The sequence below is a fragment of the Nannobrachium achirus genome (genome assembly GCF_963921795.1).
Source record: "Nannobrachium achirus genome assembly, chromosome: 8".
Classification (NCBI taxonomy): domain Eukaryota; kingdom Metazoa; phylum Chordata; class Actinopteri; order Myctophiformes; family Myctophidae; genus Nannobrachium; species Nannobrachium achirus.
In genome coordinates this window covers 55,735,490-55,755,140 of record NC_137817.1, presented here as the reverse complement: position 1 = coordinate 55,755,140, position 19,651 = coordinate 55,735,490, and the positions used below count along the sequence as shown (strand labels likewise).

At 44.6% G+C, this 19,651-nt stretch overlaps 1 protein-coding gene across 1 annotated transcript in view; it reads left to right on the top strand.

Moving 5' to 3' along the window:
- axl (AXL receptor tyrosine kinase) overlaps positions 1 to 15,696 on the top strand; it is a gene marked incomplete at its 3' end in the record, with an annotated part of 66,112 nt that extends 50,416 nt beyond the window's left edge. The window contains exons 10-19 of the mRNA XM_080732003.1: positions 1,472 to 1,601; positions 2,262 to 2,353; positions 6,472 to 6,567; positions 7,928 to 8,005; positions 8,463 to 8,555; positions 9,350 to 9,471; positions 12,507 to 12,616; positions 13,067 to 13,226; positions 13,557 to 13,693; positions 15,144 to 15,696. Coding sequence (XP_080588129.1) covers positions 1,472 to 1,601; positions 2,262 to 2,353; positions 6,472 to 6,567; positions 7,928 to 8,005; positions 8,463 to 8,555; positions 9,350 to 9,471; positions 12,507 to 12,616; positions 13,067 to 13,226; positions 13,557 to 13,693; positions 15,144 to 15,696 — 1,571 coding nt within the window. The remainder of the gene's footprint in view (positions 1 to 1,471; positions 1,602 to 2,261; positions 2,354 to 6,471; positions 6,568 to 7,927; positions 8,006 to 8,462; positions 8,556 to 9,349; positions 9,472 to 12,506; positions 12,617 to 13,066; positions 13,227 to 13,556; positions 13,694 to 15,143) is intronic.
- Positions 15,697 to 19,651: the final 3,955 nt, after the last annotated feature.

The window sequence follows — 19,651 nt, the reverse complement described above, 5'->3', positions numbered from 1 at the left end:
GATGCGACACATTGTGAGCTTGTAGATTGGCTCATTTCAAATAGCCTAGGTATAAAATAGGGCTAAAGTGGTTAGTGTATGTTTTATAATATAATCATTTCTGTATGCAAAGTAACTAGTAACTAACGTTTTTAAACAATTGTAGTGGAGTAAAAATACAATATTTGGAGCCATGATTTAGTGGAGTAGAAGTAAAAGTATTGGAAATTGGAACTACTCAAGTCAGGTACAAATACCTCAACATTGTACTTAAGTAAATCTACTTAGTTACTTTAATCCACTGACAATGACAGACAAGGTTTCAAACGTCTAGGACAGGTCTTCAGCCTCCAGTGGAGAAGGAATCTACCAAGTCTGTTCTCAGCTAGGCCGGAGGAACAGCTAGTGGCTGTGAATGGTGTCATGGATATACTGTGTACTCATTGCACTGGCGAAAGAATGCGAGCACAACTCACAAGTAGTAGTCTGTTTACGGTTAATTAAAGGGGCATGAAACCCTTGTTTTTCCACTTCAGGGTAAAAACACGGCAGGCTGCCGCTGCATAACACGGGCCTCATGGTACACAGTGATGTAAGCAAACACAGCTAATCCAATCAATAATGGGCGTGTTAGATTTGGGGTGTGTCAATACTGTCTGTCATGCTTGTACACTGGCATGACCTTGACTCTAGACACGCCTATGAGAATCTAACACACTCATCATTTATGAATTTTTATGTTTTTTAAGTACAAAGTAAGGCTAGTGTTTCACGACCCTTTAAGCCATTTAGGCCTAGAATTATTGAATGTTTTAACTATTAAAAACTAGCAGATATGCAAGCTCACTGGGCGGCACCGAGTGCCGCGCTGCGAGCTTGTAGATCTGCTATTTTTGAAAAATCTTCATTTCTTTTGCAAGTCTTTGACTATATCTTTTTAAAAGCGAACATATATATATATATATGCACACTTAAGGGGAACACACACTGGACGCTGAGGCGGCGCGGAAGCGGCGCGTCAAAACATACAGCTCCATTATTTTCAATGAACTAACCCACACCGGCGCCGTCAGACGCGCGCAGCCGCGGGTCTGCCGCCTCGCCTGCCGCGCCGATACGCAGCTGTTCTGTTTTTCCAGCGTTGTCGCGCGGTGAACATGTTCTCCCATGGTTCTCCCCACCGGGGGAAATGGATGTGCTGTGTGGCAGCGCGCCACATCCAGTTGGGGTTACCGCGCGGCACTTAACGTGCGCCGATACCGCGGCGCGACGTTGCGCAGCCGTCCGCGGCCAGTGTGTGCTCTCCTTTAATGGCACTTAGCTGGATGTGTGTGCGCATGCGCTGGCTGCGGCCCAGCTCAAGTCACCTTTTGACCAATGTGGCCCTAAATGAGTTTGACACCCCTGGTTTAAGTGGTTAAACTTTGTGTCTGTGAAAGGCGCCCTGCGAATAAAAATGTACTTTACTTACAGTACTCTCTCTCTTTGCCAGGTCTGTCCACGCCCCCGGCCTTCTCCTGGCACTGGTGGTACGTGGTGATGGCGGTCTCCATCGCCGTGGCCATGGCCGTGCTGATGGCCCTCTACGTGGCCAAGCTCCGGCGCAAGGAGACACGCTTCGGGTGAGTTCACTGGACTGTTATACTGGCTGTCTGTGGGGCTGTAGCCAAAACCCAAGGAGAGAGAGAGAGAGAGAGAGAGAGAAGACATGTTTTCAAACCCGCAGCCCTTCCATGCATTCTTATGGCATAAGAAGACATCTGTTTTAACGCCACCATTAAGACATTCTTTCCAATTAGGGTGTGAGGAAAGAGGCAACCGTCACAGCTGTGTTGTGACTACAGTGAAGAAGGATTGCTTATTTGTTTACTGTCTTCTTTGAGACACACATACAGGCCTTACACAGCTTTCTCCATTGGAATTGCATTACGCAAAGCTTGCCCTATTCACTCATACTAGGAGCGTCAAGGTTTTATATTGTGTCTTTGTAAAATAATGCTTTATAGAATCGATAGAAGTGTTTATAGACAGACGCTAGGCTCATTGTTTACCTGGTATCCTACCGGTATATAGTTTCAATGTATAGATTATTATTGTTTTAGACTGATGCTAGTTTCCAGGCATACCTGCAATTGTAGTTTGCTGAGGCACTACGCCGTCTCTGCAATTGATATTTTTTACCTATAGCTTATTGTCGCAAGTCGCTCTGCTAAATACCTACATTGAAAATTGAAATGGTAAATAGCGTGCATGTGTGTTTCTGTGTGTGTGTGTCTGTGCAGGGAGGCCTTCGAACCCATGATGGAGAGCGGGGAGATGGTGGTGAGGTACCGCGCTCGCCGCACCTACAGCCGGAGGACCACCGAAGCTACCTGTGAGTCCCCTGTCTCTGCATGTGTGTCCCTGTACTGTCCCCTCTATGGAGGGACATGTCTGTCCCTATACTGTCCCCTCTATGGAGGGACATGTCTGTCCCTATACTGTCCCCTCTATGGAGGGACATGTGTGTCCCTATACTGTCCCCTCTATGGAGGGACATGTGTGTCCCTATACTGTCCCCTCTATGGAGGGACATGTCTGTCCCTATACTGTCCCCTCTATGGAGGGACATGTGTGTCCCTATACTGTCCCCTCTATGGAGGGACATGTGTGTCCCTGTACTGTCCCCTCTATGGAGGGACATGTGTGTCCCTGTACTGTCCCCTCTATGGAGGGACATGTGTGTCCCTATACTGTCCCCTCTATGGAGGGACATGTCTGTCCCTGCACTGTCCCCTCTATGGAGGGACATGTATATCCCTATATAGCAGTATAAATAAATAAAGTTTGTGTCCCTCGGCCTCAATAACAGTTAAAGGAGTAGTTCACCCCCCATTTGATTATAATAAATGTACCCCCATTGATTCCCCCATGCATTTGGGTCTCCATCCGGAATCAATGGGCCTACAAAGAGTCTCCTCAAATTATTGGTTTAGGAATGCGACAAAAACAACAAAATGTTATTGAACTCAAGTATCCATGGGGTGAATAATAGGGGAAAAAAATCATTTTGGGGGTGAACTACTCCTTTAACACTGAATTGAATTCACACCAGTGGTGTCAACAGTGTGTCATTGCGTCAAGTGTCAAGTATTTTCTACCAAAGTACGTCCAAAAACTATCTGCTATAGCTTCCCTTTGTGTCGACATAATTATTAAGTAGTTTTTTTGCCCCCCAAAAAACATGGGACTTGGGTGTGTGTGTGTGTGTGTGTGTGTGTAGGTGTGTGTTTTCTTTTTCCTACTGGAGGGAAAAGGGTTAAATCTGTTCCTCCCCCACAGCTGTGAAAACAGCCATGGTGGTGCCGCAGTCAGCGGACCTTTCCCTACAACACTACACCTTCTATAGGACAGAGCGGTGACCTTGTTATCTGCCTGCACCATCACCACATAGCTTCATGCAGGCTAAATGCACTGGGAGCCACGTCAGTGATGGGAGATCTCACCCTGTGAAATCCACTTTGGAGCGTGGCGAACGCGATAGACACAGCTGGGCGTCTGGTGGAACACAACGCACGCGCGCACAGACACTCCCCAAATCTCTACTTTCAGGGCCATTTACCGACAAATATAGTAGCCTAATAAAACAAGTACACACACACACACACTCGCGGCTTCGGGTCTCGTCAGTGTTTTCCGACCTCAGCTGGGTGCTTGCTATCGCAGACATGAATACCTGTTCTGGCAGCGCGCCAACCAGGGTCACGTTTCAAAGAGCTCCCAGTCACATTCAAGTGCTGACACTGTTCCCCTTGTGTGTGCTTGTGTGCGTGTGTGTGTGTGTGTGTGTGTGTGTGTGTGTGTGTGTGTGTGTTTGTGTGCATCCACAATTTGGGGCGGGCCTCATTCACAAGCCTGGTCTCGCTGACCGCCACAAAGGGGCCGATACGAGGGAGGAAAGAAAGAAAGAGGAGAGAAATAATAACGGGAAAAGAGGTGAAAAGTTGGACGGTAACATGAGAAGAGAGAGAGAGGAGATAGCCATCATGAAGTGGCTGAAAAGAGCTGCTTGCAAAATATGGGAGAGTGGATTGACTGTATGTGTACTGTACCGGTATGTGTGTGTGTGTGTGTGCGCGTGTGTGTGTGCGTGCGTGAGTGCGAGCGTGCACGCAAGCGTGGGTGTGTGTGCGTGCGTGCGAGTGGGCCGTGTACACAGCAAAATCCAGAGAGCTAACTGTTCTCTGAAAGTATAAGGGCCGATCTCGTACACTTTCAGAGATAACTCCAGAAACGTATTGTGCACACGTCTACTTGTGCGCGTGTGTACACGTGCGTACGTGCATGTGTGTTGTCCACAGCAAATTCCGAGTTAATTGTACTGAGTGTAAGGGGCAATCTTCTACACTTCCAGAGTTTGTGTGTGTGTGTGTGTTTGTGTTGATGCTATTTATCGTCCCACTTCTCAGAAATATGACCTCAGCCCCCAAACCCCTCGGGGTCGCAGGTTGTTAGAGTGTGTAGGAACATGTCTGTAGATGCAGCGCATTGTTTTCTGACACTGACGCGTAGCCTCATTTATTCCGTTTAGAACAGCTACACATTATTGTGTATCATTATTTTATGCTTTAACTATTGAAAAATAGCAGATATACAAGCTCACAGCGCGGCACCGAGTGCCGCGCTGCAAGCTTGTAGATCTGAAAAATCTGAAAAACCCATGTTTCTATGTCAGCAATCTGGCCAGCCATCGTCAAAGAAAAGGTCCTTTTCACTTAAATGGAGCTCAGTTTGTCTGTTCTTGAGAGACTACTATGTCAGTGGTTCTCAAACCTTTTCATGTGAAGGACCCCCAAAATTATATGTATTTGGCCACGGACCCGCATCTCAAAATATTTAGTTCCAGGGACCACCCAGAAGCAAAATTTGAGTTACAAACGTTCGCTTTGAAAATACATATATTCAAAGATTTGCACACATTTTCATGAGTTTTTTCAAAAATAGCAGATCTACATCGGTGCCGCGCTGTGAGCTTGTATATCTGCTATTTTTCACTGGTTAAAGCATTCAATAATTCTAGGACTAAATGGATTATACTGTGTTGTACCACCATGACACTCACTGAAGCCACTGTACGTTTTATTCCCCCTACCTGGGATTCAAACCCGGGTCTCAAAGATCCACCGCTCATCCAAGAAGGCGTGGAAAACAAAACAAAACAAAACAAAACAAAACAAAAGCATGCTTACGCGGTAGCCAGCTTATTTACCTACTAATTTGGGCTGATTTGTTTAAATGTTTCATACTGTAGCAACATTTTTTTGCAGATTCGCGAAGGAACTATAATTATTGTCGGAGCCAAATAAACACAAAACAAACTATCGTTTAGAAGAACAGTTGTACAAAGTCAACAATATCAGACTTGACGTTGTGATTGTATGAGGTATAAGAACAGCTGTGATCTGTTTGGTTCAGACTGAATCACAGCTGTGTAGAGGAGGCACATGGTACAAGGCGCTGGCAGGATTTCATTTAAATTATTTTTGATATAATCTATCAGTGGTATATTCTTCACCATTCCACTTTGACACGTTTTAGTGGCAAATGTCCTGCCCCGACACTTAAGGCAAAAGGATGCAGGGACCGAAAATGTACCTGAAATACATTTATTGATGTATTTTTCGTAGTTAATTCATAATGTTTGCGACAGCGCTGTTGTTGCTCTCCAAAACAGCCTTGCCTCTAGGACCCTGCAGCCTTCGTTTTGGAGTGGTACTTACTGTAAGTGCCTTTTGTTCTGAACTGAATTCTGAGAAACCCAGCCGTTCTGAGTAAAACTGAGACAGACCAGAGATATGGCCAAAAAGATATACTAACATTAATGTTATGACTTAAACTATCAATCAGTTAGCTGGGACTCCCTGGAACCCCCTCCTAGACCCTCCAATGATAACCACTGATCTAGTCCAGTGGTTCTCAACATGTGGTTCGGGACCCCCAATGGCCTTTGAGGCCCACATGATTTTGGGGGATCCCCGGATGACAGTGATGTGACAATTTAAGGACTTTTAAGAAATTTGTACTTGTAGTACCTAAAAAAATAAATAAATAAATAAACATAATCAGTTAGGTAAGTAGCCAAATTGTCAAAACATAATTATAAGAAAGAGAGCAAAAAATTTGAAAATAGCAGATCACGCGAGGTGTTGTGAGCTTGTAGATCTGCTTTTTGATTGATATTGATCTGTGGAACTGAGCCTCAACTCCTACATTCCAAGTGCTTTTCAGGGTGGGGGTTCCATTGTCCATTATTTTTGGGGTTCCCATTTCAAATAAGATTCTTTTGGGGGTTCCCAGTTCAAATAAGATTATTTTGGGGGTCCCCAGTTCAAATATGATTCTTTTGGGGGTTCCCAGTTCAAATATGATTATTTTGGGGGGATCACGGCCTGCAACGGTTGAGAACCACAGGTCAGAAGTGACGTTGTGTTCCTCTGTGTTTGTGGTCTTCAGTGAACACGCTGGGCATCAGCGACGAGCTCAAACAGAAGCTGCAGGACGTGATGGTGGACAGACATAAACTAACCCTGGGAAAGACCCTGGGCGAGGGTAAGTTAAAGTTTGAATACCTTCTTCTCACCGGTACGGTCTACTCACAAACAAGGGGCGCTGGTGTTAAAGCAAAAGGACAATATGGTCGAGGTTGGTGTTGTGTAGTTGCCTTGCCGCCCCCAAGTCAAAGAGGCCGAAACGTTGTGTGTTTGTGATGTGAGCCTAATAAATACGTTGATATTTGGACTTGCATCACGATATTTGGTATGTACACAACCCAAACTCTCTACCAAAATGTAATTTGGTTTTTAAGGTCCTAAGAGGAAACATGTACGTACGTTATATACTTACTACAGTAGGCTATGTCCATACAGTAGATATCATTGTTGTTGGGTGGAAACCTGGTATCATTTTAAAAATAACGATTTAAACTGGTGAAAATAGCCGATCTACAGCGCCTTGCACCGGCTTTACTTTGCGAAAAATCGCACACATTTGAAACTTGACAGTGACGATATGTTTGTAGCCATGACATAAGCATTCCTTATTTTTCTTTGTTCTATTATTTGTGTCCATATACCGGTATACAGTATATATACGGGTGGTATAGTAAATGCATTCTGCTCATCTCAACTTAACTTAACTCAGACACCAGAGTCTGTCAGCAGGTTCTAAGCTGCTAGTAAGAAAGGCAGCTCTGACCTCACATCATGCCAGTCGTACCACTTAGAGCAGTGGGTTCAACTCCACTTGGCTTCCACTCGGGAGTGGTTTCCAGCTGGTCAGCATGTGAATGCTAGCAGTGTATAGTTGTTGGCAGGGGCGTCACAAGGGGTAGGAAAGTGGGACTGAGTTACTGGGGCCCAAGGTGGAGGGGCCCTAGTAACTTTATCTATTGAAAAATAGCAGATATACAAGCTCACAGCGCGGCACCGAGTGCCGCGCTGCGAGCTTGTAGATCTGCTATTTTTGAAAAGTTGTATTTTTTAAGCGAACATTTCTAACTCAAATTTTGCTTCTGTGGGTCCCTGGAACTAAATATTTTGAGATCGGGGTCCGTGGCTAAATACATATCATCTTGGGGGGTCCTTGACATAGGTTTCTTGCACACATTTTCACAATTTTTCAAAAATAGCAGATCTACAGGCTCACAGCGCGGCACTCGGTGCCGCGCTGTGAGCTTGTATATCTGCTATTTTTCAATAGTTAACATTCATGGGGGGCCGGCAGTGAATCCTTGTACCCAGGGGACCAGAATTTGGTGTGACGCCCCTGGTCGTTGGGTACAATGGGCGGTCTGGGACCCCATGCAAGAGCAGAGAGTTGAGAACCTGTTGCTTTAGAGAGGGTGCCAGCCAGGCAGGAAGTACGTGTCTCAAACGTTTGTGTGTGTTTGGTGTTTTTTTTTCTGTTGCAGGAGAATTTGGCTCCGTGATGGAGGGACTGTTGACCCACGAAGAGGCTATGCTCAAAGTCGCCGTGAAAACCATGAAGAGTAAGTTGTCCATAACAATGAGCAGTACTACACTGTAGATAGATTTGCATAATATACCATTTTATGGAAGTATTACAATTCTGTTATTGTTGTTTTGGTTCTTAATATCTCATTCACATTTTTTCTACTTAGCTGCATTCTAAGTTTTTTATTGTTATGATTAACAACCATATTTCCATATAATTAAAAAATATATATATCGTATATTGTTGTTAGATACGGACTAAATGTAAGTATCAGAAGTTCCTCCAAATATTATAGGGTAAGGGTTGTATGTATTTGTATGCATCTGAAAATATTTTTCAACCTTTTTTTTGGAAACAGCCAAGCTTGCAGATCGACTATTTTCAAATGATACGGTTAAAGGGGTTAAACTAATTCACCTGAGGACCCCCTGGAGCCCCCTTCCTGGATCCCTGGTTGCCCTATCTTTGACTTTCTCATGTCTCCTCTCCAGTTGCCATCTGCACGCGCACCGAGATGGAGGACTTCCTCAAGGAGGCGGCCTGCATGAAGGAGTTTGACCACCATAACGTCATGAGACTCCTGGGTGAGTCTGAGAGAGCAACGCACCAGACATCCATTCCAATCCAAAACCTACCCGACGGCAGGGCCGGTTCCTGGCATAAGCAACATAAGCGGCCGCATAGGGCCACAACCAATAAGGGGGCCACATCACAGGAAGAAGATATTTTTGAACATATTGTTACATTATGTCATGTATCCCCTATCCAAAAACTAGCGTTATTATTTTAATATGCGCTCCACTTCCTCCTTCCTCATAATCCCACACTCTAGGTCTGGCTGCCTGTACTTGATTCATGAGCAAGTCAATATGCCTCCACAAAGAACATTTCGATCTGGTGCTACAGATTATTTTAGGTGCGCGTACGGCGTACGCGCGCATCCGTTAGTGAAGGGCCACCTAAAATAATCTTGCATAGGGCCACTTGAGTCCTAGAACCGGCACTGCCCGACGGGACGTGATCGCATGCACACACAAAAAAGATCACTCTCCTTTTAGTTTTTTCCACCATCATACTGTATCTGACATCATGCATTCCTTCATCCTTCAATGAATCAAGGCTCAACTTGTAATATCTAGAAAAAAACGAGAACCAATACTAAAACTAGAGAACTAAAGCTAGTCAATTCCTGTAAGTAAAACTATTCGCGCGCACACAGTCATGAAATATTATGAAACATGAAATGAAACAAAAACTGATATCGAACACCGAAAAAACTGGCAAACGCCAGGTCGCGTGGTGTGCTCTGTGTGTATTGTCAGGTGTGTTGATGGGGGTCCAGGTTTGATGGAGTGTGTGTGTGTGTGTGTGTTTCCAGGTGTGTGTCTGCAGACGGTGGAGAGTGAGGGCTACCCCTCCCCCGTTGTCATCCTACCTTACATGAAGCATGGAGACCTGCACAGCTATCTGCTCTACTCACGCCTGGGAGACTGTCCAGTGGTGAGTGTCTGTTACACGCACACACACACGCACGCACGCACACGCACACACGCACAAGCTACACAGGAATATCATCAGCGTTCGTTTGCTGTATCTATTTGTTCCCCTATTTCTCCCTGAGACATGTCTAACTCATGAGAGCATGCAAATGTGACCAAAATCTACAGGGCCATTTGGTTACAAATGGACACACATTAACGGTCCGTCAACAGAATGGAATCCAGAGGTCAACACCAACGTGAATTACTTTCTACACGGTGAATCACAGAGTTTTTTCTTTTTAATCTAACCCTGAACGTGAAAGTGAACTGTGAACCGGTTTGACACGTTCAGAGGTGAATTAGCACTGTGTATTTTACTTACAGTAACCAGCCTTAACTCTGCGACAAAACATGCAGCCTGACATTAAGCAAACAGAGACAGAGAGAGAGAGAGAGAGAGAGAGAGAGAGAGAGAGAGAGAGAGAGAGAGAGAGAGAGAGAGAGAGAGAGAGAGAGAGAGAGAGAGAGAGAGAGAGAGAGAGAGAGAGAGAGAGAGAGAGAGAGAGAGAGAGAGAGAGACTGCTGCGATTCCCACTTGATGCACTGCTTATTTGTAAGCAGTGGTGGAAGGTAAAATCTCCATATTTTCGACGAATCTCATTATTTCGACTAAGGGTTAGGTTTTAGGGTTAGGTTTAAGCATACTTTTACTGAGGTTAGGGTTTGTCAAACAAAATATAAGAAAGCTTGTAGATCGACTATTTTGATAATATTTATCTGTGGAACTTTTCTTTGACGATGGCTTAGCCAGATTGCTTTTACTCAAGTAAAAACCTTTTAGATTATTTCTACATTGTGATATAAAAACTTGAGTAAGCCTACTACTTCTTCCACCACTATAGTTTGTAAATGGGGTGTACAGTATGTGCTACACTACTAGAGTACGCTATAGGTCCCTTAAGAGCTCTCTGGGTGGAGAGAGAACAGCAGCCAGATGAAAAACAAGGCGTCCACATACTGCACCATGTTGAAATGCTTCATTTAGGGCCAAACGTTTCCAAAACCACAATAGTGTAGAACTCTGTGACTCCCTGTGGAACGGACCGCACCATGTACGAGAGGAGGAGCAGGGGTGGAACGGACCTCACCAACGCCGAACTGGAGCAGGGGGGAACGCAGAGTTCTGAACGACATGGTTCCGTCCAGTCTCTTCTCCTCTGTGTGCCTTTTGTACACAGCTTTGTTTGGTGGTGACTTCATGTACACATCATGGGTTATAGTGCCCCCTGCTGCATTCCAGAATCCAGAGTAGGGAAATGTTGCGATTTTCTACATTTTGTCAGTATCTGTTGCAGTAATGCTATCTTTACTTCCTCATTATGTCCTTCCAATGAATGAGGAGACTTTCATCATTTGTTATTTCATTTGGTTAACTCATTTTGGTAATGTTGCAGTCCTGTTAGTTTATTTATTTTACTAGGAATAGTCCCCTTGATATTGAAAAATCTCTTTAGCAAGGGAGTGCTGCCCATGCATGGAATCCATGAAGTCCATGCATGAAATAACTAATGGAAATATGAATTCTTCCCCATTTTTTCGAAGGACAATATCAGGACAATTATAAATCATGCTCTAATTTACATTTGGGGTATATCTTTCACAATAATAACATATGTTCTAGACATTCTATTGTCAGGCATATTACAGGCATTTGACTTATGCTTTTGTGAGGAATAGTTTCAGTGAAAAAAGTGAGATGTTGTTTGTCCAGACTCTGGACTCCAGAGATCTTGAAGTTGTGTGAATGTCAGCCTCTGTGGGGGGTGTTTATATGCAAATATCGTGGCCAATGGCATTGTAATACTAAACAATAGCATCAAATGGTGAAGTTTAGGTGGTAGGGAGAGCAAAAATAAAATCATTTAAACCTTTTTTGGGGATAAAATACAGATACTGCAACAGCGGGTCTTACAGGGCTAAAGAGAAATACTTCTTAAACCACTTCTAGTAACCCTGGCCTATATACTTTGTTGACCGGAGTCCCAGGGGTTTATTCTCCTTTTTTCACTGCACAACAAAACGTCTTTGCTGAGAATAGCTGATTCCTCCCCCGGATGCTCACAACAGGACGTGCTTTGATGCGTTGTTGTGAGATTGCAATTCTGTTGTTTTCGATGACAGTTTTCCCCAGAATGCTTTAGGTTCAGGAGGTTACATGAGGTGGTGTGTGTGTTGTTGTCCTCTAGTACCTCCCGTCTCAGATGTCAGTTAAGTCAGTGGTTCTCAAAGTGAGGTCCGGGGACTCCCAGGGGTCCTTGGAGGGGTCCCCAGCAAAAGTAGTTAACATAGCATCACGATCAAAACACTCAAACGTAGCAGCTCTACAAACTTGTCCGTCTGCTATTTTTGAAAATGTTTGGAAAAATATCTATTTAAAAAGAATTATGAACATAAATCTTCTCTTCTGGGGGGGGTCCCTGGCACGAAACATCAGATGGGGGTCCACAGCCAAATACATATCAATTTGGATGTCCTTGACATGAAAATGTGAGTTAAGTCAAATCTCTGCTTCCGGGGAGGGTCCCTGGAACAACATATTTTGAGATGGGGGTCCGTGGCAAAACACATGTAATTTTGGGGGTCCTCTGCACGAAAAAGTCTGGGAACCACTGATTTAGAAGAAGGATTTAGAAGACATTTATAGAATTAGAATCGGGTCAAAAACATTCAAAGACTTGCACAAAATGTTCACGATTTAGCAAATAATAATAGTTAAAGTAATAATATGTAATAATTCGTTCCCGGTCTGAATGAGGTTAAACAAGGTGGTGTGTGTGTGTGTGTGTGTGTGTGTGTGTGTGTGTGTGTGTGTGTGTGTGTGTGTGTGTGTGTGTGCGTGTGCGTGTGTGTGTGTGTGTGTGTGTGTGTGTGTGTGTGTCGTCCTATAAATAAACATGAAGAATTCGTTCTCCGAACCGTGCACCCAAGACTTGTTGAGTATACTGTTGAACTACTCTTTGACGAGTGCTCCTCTTTCCCTTTTCTGTCCTCTAGTACCTCCCGTCTCAGATGCTGGTGAAGTTCATGGCGGACATCGCCCGGGGGATGGAGTACCTCAGCCAGAAGAGCTTCATCCACAGGGACCTGGCCGCCAGGAACTGCATGTGAGTCACATGACCATCTCCTACTTCTGCTACTGGCCCTCCACTTCCTCCGTTCTCCCTCAATAGCGTTTTTATTTTAGTTTCTTCTGAAGTGAAACTAATGCGTTTTTGTTGACCCACAGGGACTTTAACATACTGCCCCACATATTACTAAGATTACCTTTTCAAGATAAACATGTTTACGAATAGAGAAAAAGGGGAACAATCAAATTATAGATCAGTGATTCTCAACCTTTTTATTTTTTTCAAGGACCCCGATTTGATAAATGTCCGACCTATAGAGCTTGTTGATCAGTTATTATTTTCATTGACAAACAATGTTGATTTTTTTTTTCTTTTTCGTTTGTTCGTTCATTTGTTTGATTATGTTGTTATTAAAGTATTCTTCTTGCACAATTGCATATTAAGTGCATAGCAGTCAGTAATGTAATGTTGTGTGTTGTGTTGCAGGCTGAATGAGAACATGAACGTGTGCGTGGCAGACTTTGGCCTGTCGAAGAAGATCTACAATGGAGATTACTACAGGCAGGGTCGCATCTCCAAGATGCCCGTCAAGTGGATCGCCATCGAGAGCCTGGCCGACCGGGTGTACACCACCAAGAGTGACGTGGTACGTGTGTTTATTGATGTATTACCTTGCTTATTGTCAGTCACTCAATCAAGCATCAAGAATGTCTTCTAAATGCCTGAACTGTAAACTGTAAGCTGTGCATGTGTGTGTGTGCGTGTTTTTCCACTCTTTTCATTTCAAGGACCCCCAGTTTGAAACGTACCTGTATATAAAATTACAGAGCCACAGGTTAGCTTTTAAACATACAAACAGCACACAATGGCACCACCCTGTGGCGCTCTGCCTACGCTGCAACAACAAACCTATTATCTCACTATTGTCTGTCTCTCTCTCACTCTCTCTCTCTCTCTCTCTCTCTCTCCCCCTCAGTGGTCGTTTGGGGTGACCATGTGGGAGATCGCCACGCGGGGACAGACGCCGTACCCCGGCGTAGAGAACAGTGAGATCTACGACTACCTGAGGCAGGGCAACCGGCTCAAGCAGCCTCCTGACTGTCTGGACAACATGTGAGTTACACTTCATCTGAATGCTGAACTATTTTCCCTTTAACTAGGGTGACTATACGTCCTCTTTTACCCGGACATCTTTTTGGGGGCTGTCTGGCCTTTCCGGGGGGAGTTTATAAAATTCTTCAAATGTCCAGGGTTTTTAGTTTGTATAGGGCTCTACTTTATCAGTGCATCACAGACCATTGTATTTACCATACACGTTCAGTGGTTAGTTTGGGAACACACTCTGAGAGGCGGAGTTCCACCCCGAACCCCAGTGTATTCATCCATTATAAAACAGTGCAGCGCCTCGCTCTCCTCCTATGGTCTCAGTTCAAGCAAAGCCACTGAAGCGAACGATGAGGAGCCGGTGAGGAGTGAGCGAATGAAAAGAAATGCCGAAACGCAAATGCAATTTCACTGATCAAATTTAACTTGCGTTAGAAGCGAGTAAAGGCACCCGACCCAACCCGAAGAAAAAAAACTTTAACTTTTTTAACTCCTCCACAATGTTCAGCCACTGCTCATAAATTGGAGGATCTGCAGCCAATAATACTTTAACTAGGTACACTATGTTCTCTTTGTGTATTTCACTGTGTCTGTTCTTAATGCTTTCATGTAGATCAGTCCTTAAATGAAACACTTTATCACATGAAACCCTAGTGTGTTCCCTAGTCAAACATTTGGTCAACAGCAGATCTGCATTGCGTAAAGTCATTTTACACTTCTTTCTAAAGTAGTGGATTTTTAATTCATCTCTTTCTTGTAAATATCTAACCCCAGCCAGCCTTTCAATCAGGCTTTTCAAACAGCCGCTCAAATATTTGTTAGAGATTACATTTTGACCTCTTTGAAGCCCTGCACACCCTTACGGGTCAATTTTTAACTTCTCCCAGATTTCAACAAACCCTAAGATTGTGACTCATGCGAAAAATAGACCGGGAACGCCTTATTACGCATCATTTTATGCTTAAACTATTACAAAATAGCAGATAAAACAAGCTCACAGCACGGCTGCGAGCTTGTCGATCTTCTATTTTTGAAGTCTGAATATGTTGACCTGATTCTATAAGTCTCTTCTAAATCCATCAAGGGTTTTTGAAAAACGCATGTTTCTACATCAGTGGTTCTCAAACCTTTTCATGTGAAGGACCCCCCAACTGATATGTATTTGGCCACGGACCGCCATCTCAAAATATTTAGTTCCAGGGACCCCCCAGAAGCAAAATTTGAGTTACAAATGTTCGCTTTAAAAATACATATATTCAAAGTTTTTCAAAACGTTTTTCAAAAATGTTTGCAACTTTTCAAAAGTAGCAGCTCACAGCTCGCAGCGCGGCACCCGGCGCCGCACTGTGAGCTTGTATATCTGCTATTATTCAATATCCAAAGTATGAAATAATTCCAGGCCTAAATGTGTTGTCAACCTTCTTTTTGCTTGTGTGTTTTGTGCCTGTGTGCTCTGCAGCTACGCGCTCATGTTCTCCTGCTGGCTGCTGAGCCCCAAGGACCGGCCGTCCTTCGAGGCGCTGCGCTGCGAGCTGGAGAAGGCCCTGGACGACCTGCCCGACACGCAGGACCCCGACGAGATCCTCTACGTCAACATGGAGGAGTCCTCGTCCTCCTCCGAGCACCTGGGGGGCGCCGTGGGCGGCCGGGGGGGCGAGCAGCCCCTCGCCGGCCCCTCCTCCTCGGGGCCCCTCTGCCTGAAGGCGCTGGACTCGGCGGTCACCACGGTGGAGGTGCACCAGCCCAACCGCTACGTTTTGTGCCCGCAGCACGAGAGCAGCAGCGCCCCGGCACCGCCCCGCGCCGCCGCCGCCCTCTCCGACTCGGTGGAGAGCCTGGACATGATGCTGGCCGTGTCGTCCTCGGCCGCCACCCTGCCCCTCCAGCCCTCCTGTCGCTCCACCCCCAACCCTACGCCCGCCCCGTCCACCCCCACGGCAGAGCTGCTGCTGTTGGAGGACCGGGAGCTGGGGGGCGCTGTCACCTCCTCCAGGAAGGTGCCCTGGCAGTGACGGACCCCCTGCACGCACGCACGCACACACACGCGTACGTGAATCAAAACGGCATCTTGGATAAGGCTTGTTCTTGTGACGGAGCGATTGTTTTCGGTGGAGACGACGGAGGCGCGCCGTCTCAGGCGACCTTCATCCACGTGAGACACTGCCGAGCGAGCGGTAGCGAGCGAGTCGCCGTGTTGAGCGTTGCGAGGGTCGCATGAGCCGACTCAGCGCCGTTAGAAGTTGCCCAGAATCTTCGTCTCCCTGACTTTCGGCACCTTACCGGTCCAAGTGAACACACCAGAGCGCTCCCCACCTCCGGTTCAGCCAATCAGAAGCTTACGCGGGCGGGTCTTGCCTTACCCAAGATGCTGTTTTGATACACGCCACACACACAGAGACTGGTGGATATGAATGTGTGTCAATCACAGAACCTGATCATTCCTTGTTGGTACGCTACGCACTCCGACCAGCCCCGAGAATACATTTTGCACATTTCTTTTACACACACACACACACACACACACACACACACACACACACACACACACACACACACACACACACACACACACACACAGACACACGCACGCACACACGCTTCCCAAGGCATTCCTTCCTTCCTTCCTTCCTTACAAACGAGCACATTACGGACGTGGAGTGGAGTGTTTGAGACTTTGAAACGGGTGCCGACTGCAGCAAGGGGTCGTGTTGTTGTGAAGACTGACGAGCGCGCTCGCTCACACACACGCACGTGCACACACACGCACGCACACACACAGGCACACACACCGCAGCACAATCAGAGACAGGACAAACCCCTGGCCGTCCATCCAGAGACTAAACTGCTCCTTGGCCATCTCTACGTCGTTACTTCCCCCCCTACTATCATCATGTCACACCGTTGATGTCCTGGGGAGAAAATAGTCGCCTCCCGAAGTGTTTTGTCCCTCGGCTATTTTCGTTGTTCATGTACATGGTTGCCTATGACACGCACCCCCAAAAAGGAACACAGAGTTTGAAAAAGTGGTCAAGCTGTCAAATCCCAAGTGTCCTTTCAACTCAGCTCAGACGCTTGTACAGTCGAATGGTGTCACTGGACTGTGGCTCGTACAGTCGAATGGTGTCACCGCACTGCGGTACGGTGTCGTACACTGTAACACACAACCTACACAACTAGTGAACAAACTCAGGCATGATTAACATTGAGACTGTGAGGGTCATTGCAGAGTTCACACACACACACACACACACACACACACACACACACACACACACACACACACACACACACACACACAAGCACACACACACACACACACACACACACACACACACGTGCGCAAAGGTGACTACTGTACCGGGAAGATCACAAGTTCATGTCTCACTGCTGTCTTTTGTGACGTTTGGTTGAGACATTGATTTGAAGGCCTTCTTCACTCTGCTATTGGTCTCCGTACTAGAGCAGTGGTTCCCAAACTGGGGGTTGGGACCCCCAGGAGGGACCCCAAATGACTTATTGTTTTATCATCAACAGCAAACAAACCAACAAACAGTATACGTTCATACAGGGTATCTGCACATTTCTAAAGAGAACATTCTTAATACCATGTCGAAAAATAACCAACAAACTATACTGTACTGTACTATCCAAATATTACCTAAATAAGTAAAATATTTTGAAAATAACTGATCTACAAGCTCACAACGCCTCACATTGCGAGGCGTTGTGAGCTTGTAGAGCTGCTATTTTCACAATATTTATCTGTGGAACCAAGTCAAACCCAGTTCAAATATGATTTTTTTGATAGTTTGGGAACCCTGGTACCAGAGTGTCCAAATGCCTAGAGCTGAGTTTGTACTAAGAGGCGTTTGAACACACATTGAACAGGCTAGTAAACAACGCCACACATCACATTCTTTTGGCCCGCGACAGTTCATTGACTGTCTGTATACAGCAGTGACAGGAGGTCAAGCAATACTCTACAATACACAAAGGAATAGAAGAAAACAAGATCAAATTGCATATCGTCGTTGTCGGGTGGAAATCTTTTATGTGCAAAACCGTTCATTTTGTATTTATCATTTTAAAAATGAACTAAATTAGGGAAAACAGACGATCTACAAGCACACAACGCCTCGCACCACGAGGCGTTGTGTGCTTGCATGTAGATCTGCTATTTACACTAGTTTTGTGCGACGGCCTTGTACGATGAAGCAGGGCTTTACTATGCGAAAGAACAAACAAATTTGAAACTTGGAGATACGAGGTTTCCACCCGACAACGATAATGAACAGCTTTCGGACGTCAGACTAGTCTTTTGATAAATTAACGAAAAATAAAGACGTGGGAAAATCTCCCTCATCTGCTGTTTGGGAAACACCAGATCACATATCCATTTGATAATGATTTTGCTGGGATCTGATCATTATTTTATACACACAAAAACCTTTGCGCACATGAATTGTTTAAGAATCAGGGCTCCATGTTTGGATCCATCCAGAAGTCACGGAGGGGTCAGGGGTCATGGTTAAGGTCAGGTGGAGATACAGGGGTCATGGTGATGAGGTCAGGTCACCCCTCACCTCTGCCTGCCGTCAAAGCTACGCTGTAGAATCTGTTCGTTCAACAGGTGTTACCAAAACAAAAACCTGTTTGGTTCCATTTGTGCCATCGTGGAGTTAAATTAACATTCAGGATTTTACAGACACATTGGAATACTGTGTGTTAAAATATGAGCGTCTATTTTTACACATTGAGAGATAATTTAACTCTCAGTATTTGGCTGTGTATGCCTCCCGTGCAGTGTTACCATACATTTTGTTTATATTTGTTTCGTTGTCGTTTTTTGTTATTATTATTTTCTTTGTACACCCTTTGCACTAATGTTACCATGCATTTTTTTGTTTTAGTTTTTTTTACATCATGTACGTAAAGTTTTGTACTTTTTACTCTTTTTATTCATAGTCTCATTAATTACTTTTCAGTATGTATTTCTTAGTGGGACCGTTCAGGACTGTCGCAAAATGTATTCATGTGTTTGTTCCAGTCCTGTCGAAAGATTGTTATTTTTTTCCATAACTGTGAGAGTGCGTCATGACATCAGCCTGCCTCTGTAGCTATAATCGTATACAGTGAAATCCTCAGTTTTAAAGTTTCAATCCGTACGTTTTCTATCGTTGATGTCGGGCAGAAACCTCTTATCTCCATATTCTAATCTTTTTCCTAAATTGAGTACCTGAGACGAAAAACAGTCCATATTTAAAAATTTTGAATATAGATATTTTTTTTATTTACCAGACTGTAAACCACAAACTAGAAGTTTTTAATCTGTTTAAATTCTTAATGCTCTCCCCCCTCATTTTGTTGAATTAGATTTTTTTTTTACTTAACTCATACATATTAGGAATTATAAGACATGAATGATACTTGGAAAGTGGAAAAACAGTTTGTGGAACGACAGTTTAAGTCCATACAAGCAATATTCAGCAGACAAAGGGAGCAGATAACATAAAAACAGACAATTGAACAAAATGAGGGGGGATTGCATTAACAATTTAAGAGATTAAACATGACTAGTTTGTGGTTTACAGTCTGGTTAAAAATATATATATATATATATATATGGACTTGTAGAACTGCTAATTTAGCTATATTTTTTATTTGAGTCATTGAAAGTACAGGAACAGTTTTGGAGGATTCCACTCGACAGAGACGTTATGTCCTATTCAGGATTTGAACTTGTGCCGGCTTAGTAGCTACTTTTTTACGTTGGTTTCTGGGAGGGAAGAGTCGTCACATCCGCTTTATCCTTGCATAAAGCGGATATGGCGACTCCACCCTGGATGGATCCAAGCATTTGAAAATTATATGAGGCAACAGTCTGGCTCGCGAGACTAACTAGGAATGGATAACATAATCCACTGAGGATTTGACTGTGTTGTGCATACAGTATACGAGAGATTTCTG